The 3,605-nt window shown below is 35.3% G+C and overlaps 1 protein-coding gene across 1 annotated transcript; it reads left to right on the forward strand.

The window, feature by feature from the left end:
- Nucleotides 1–929: 929 nt before the first annotated feature.
- LOC105171806 (uncharacterized) lies at nt 930–3,401 on the forward strand. Its single transcript, XM_011093038.3, has one exon. The coding sequence runs from the start codon at nt 1,177–1,179 to the stop codon at nt 3,208–3,210; it is 2,034 nt and encodes a 677-aa protein (XP_011091340.2). The 5' UTR covers nt 930–1,176; the 3' UTR covers nt 3,211–3,401.
- Nucleotides 3,402–3,605: the final 204 nt, after the last annotated feature.

Here is a 3,605-nt window from a genome sequence, read left to right on the forward strand (position 1 = left end):
CATAAAGCATATTAGTCCATTATAATATTTTCATTTCAAGATTCAAAAAGATATTTTGGGCCGCTTACCATGAGATTTGAGTGAAACTTTATAGAATGGGCTCGTTGTTGGATAAATTTAAGCTCATAGAAATATTTGTAATTTTTTAAATAACGAAAAGATATGTGTAGTCATCCAAACATGAGGGGAAATTGTTGGAACTTGCCATTGAATTGATTATATAATAAATATAATAAGTTTGTCGTATAATTAGTTTATAGTTTTAAAAAATGACCAATCACATAACAACCATAATTCTAATAAGTTAATTTTAAAAATTTATTATTATTATTATTATTTTTACAAAAGTGACTATTTCATTTTTTTCTTTTTAAAATATAATTTATTAATTTATATTTTATTTTTTTATAATATATTTTAAAATATAAAAAATTATGTAATATATATACATGCAGAAATGACGTGCCGTGAGAACTAATTCATTTATTGTAGATAGATATAAGTATGTATTCAATATGCATTATTTACTTTGTAGGATATTAATTACACTATAATATACAAAGACCAATTTGTCCTAATACCAACCAACTACATTTTAGTAGTGATCAATTTGATGTTTTTGAGTTAATGATGTTTTAGTTTAATAATTAAAATTGAGATTCTATGATTAAGTTTAAGATGATGAATTTGAGTCTCGTCAGATTTATGAGTATTTAACTCACTTAATGTAAGTTTATTGTAATCTTAATTTTTTGTAATAAAATTTATTAATCAAATTGATGTATTGTTCGATTTATTGATATTAATATAATTATGTAACCTTGAAATAAAAATTGACATTTTTGCTGTCAAATTTATAACAATTTTAGGTCATAATATACAATACGGTCTGCTAATAGATATAGCGCATTGCAAATCCATCGATTCAGTCAACCTTTTATTTCCTATATTTCATTTGGATTACAAATTTGATTATGATTGGGGGAGATTCAGTTAAATTCTCATCAAAATCCAGTTCATTTAAAAACCCTAATCCAGTGATACAATTAGTTTGAGGCTTTGAGCCCAAAACCAACTCAATACCCATAAAAAGGCTGGCCTTGATTCACCCTGTCAGGTTTTCGTCCAAGAAATCTCTTGCTGCCTCTGCTGAAAGCCTGAAACTAGTGATGGAGCATGTCGTTTTACCTCAGACGAGCGCCGGCAGTCACCCAATTTCTCTTTTCAAAATCCTATTTCAAGCACCGAGCTATTGCTACGCTGCGGGATTTGAAACCATTCAACTTAAAGATCTCAAATTTCATGAGAAATGGCCTTATTGGAGAAGCCGAGGAACTGTTCGATGAAATGCCTCATAAGAGCATAGTCACGTACAATGCTATGATTAAGGGGTATTTTCAGAATGGGTTTTATGAGAAGGCTATGTGCTTGTATAAAGAAATGCCGGTTCGTGATACGTTTTCATATAATACAATGATATTTGGGTTAATGCAGTACGGGGATGTTGAAGGGGCTGAAGAGGTGTTCGGAAGCATGGGGTATAGAGATATTGTGACTTGGAATTCGATGATTTCAGGGTATGTTGATAATGGATTGGTTGGTGATGCGGTTAGGATGTTTAATGCAATGCCCTTGAAAGATGTAGTTTCCTGGAATTTGGTTATTGCGGGTTTCGTGGAGGTTGGGGAGTTTGATAAGGCTGAGGAGTTGTTCAGAGGAATGGGCGTACGGGATGTTGCGTCCTCGACAATTATGATTAAGGCGTATCTGGGTGCTGGACGAATTGTTGAAGCTAGGGAGATCTTTGATTATATGCCGGTAAAGGACATTCAAGCTTGGAATACGATGATTAGTGGTTATGTTGAAAATAAATTTGTTGAAATTGCGGAAAGCTTGTTTCATAAGATGCCTGAAAAGGATTGGAACTCATGGAGTGTAGTGATAGATGGGTTTGTGAGTATAGGAAGGACTAATGAAGCCTTGAGGCTTTTTAACGAGATGCCTCAGAAGCTCCAGAAGTCATGGAATTCTATCATTTGGGGATTTGTCAAGAAGGGTTTAGTGGGAGAAGCTCATGCAATTTTAGAGAAAAACCCATTCAGTGGTACTGTATCATGGACAAACGTCATGATTGGATACTTCAATATGGGAGAGGTAGAGAATGCCATGAAAGTTTTTGAATTGATGGCTGCTCGTGATACAACTGCATGGAATGTTGCCATATTTGGATTGGGGGAAAACGATCACATTGAGGATGGTATAAAATTGTTTATCAAAATGAAAGAATATGATCTGCCCATGGATGAAGCTACATTCACAAGTTTTCTCACTTTATGTTCGAATTTGCCTTCCTTAAACCTCGGAAAACAAATTCATGCAGAAGCTATTAAGGTGGGAATTGACTGCTTTACTTCTATTGGTAATGCATTTGTTACAATGTACTCTCGATGTGGTAATATGGACTCTGCATTACTTCAATTTAATTCCATGACCTGCCATGATATAATTTCTTGGAACTCTATAATATGCGGATTGGCTCATCATGGGCATGGTGGAAAAGCTGTAGAGATGTTTGAAAGGATGAGACTATCAAGCGCGAAGCCTAATCAAATAACTTTTGTCGGTGTCCTTTCTGCCTGTAGCCATGCAGGACTTGTGGAACGTGGAAAATATTACTTCAATGCTATGCAAAATGAATATTTTCTTGAGTTGACAAACGAGCATTATACCTGTATGATTGATCTGTTGGGAAGATTCGGACTCATTGATGAGGCGATGAATCTTTTGAATAAAATGAGTATAGATGGACTAGAAGTTCATGCAAGTGTTTGGGGAGCACTACTTGGAGCATGTAGAATGCACAAGAACTTTTTGGTGGCGGAGATTGCTGGAGAGAAGATTTTGGCGTTAGAACCTTCTAACTCAGGTGTGTATATGATTCTTGCTGAAATATATCTGGCTAGCGGGAGGAGAGAAGAAGCCTATAGCATGTGGATTCGCATGAAAGAGAAGGGTGTGAAAAAACAACCTGGCTGTAGTTGGATTGAGTCAAGCATTGGCGGAAAAGTATTTTTGGCGGGAGATAAAACACATCCTGAATTTAAGAGTATCTCTGGTGCATTGAGCTTGATTTATCAGGAAATGGACATAAAAAATACCATGCTAAATATTGGTTCATCCTATGAAGCTATTGAAGAAGTGTATAGTTAATATTGTAAGAACTGTTGCTTAAACTATGTCGTAAATTCCGTGTGTTCAAGGGCAAAAAATATGTACTGGGTAAGAAATGGCCCTCTTGTGGACTTGGTGCCAGATGTCTACCAATGAGAGTCAAAGTCTTCAGAGAAATGTTTAGACTATCAATAGAAATGGGAAACGAGTGCTGATTTTCCTTGTGCAGAGATATAGGAATTATGGAAGAGTTTTGTTGTTGTCGTGGGGTGTGTGTATTGTTCTCTTTTTCTTTCGGGGTGTGCACTCACACAAAGGTATGTGGAAAATACGACCTTGTCTAATATGATCTCAGGGCTGTAAAACTATTTGTTCTAATAGGTAGATGATGCTCGAAAATGAGGCCTTCTTCCCCTTGCACCGCGTATCAAATG

This window comes from Sesamum indicum, linkage group LG10, assembly GCF_026168435.1.
Source record: "Sesamum indicum cultivar Baizhima isolate 11 linkage group LG10, ASM2616843v1, whole genome shotgun sequence".
NCBI lineage: Eukaryota > Viridiplantae > Streptophyta > Magnoliopsida > Lamiales > Pedaliaceae > Sesamum > Sesamum indicum.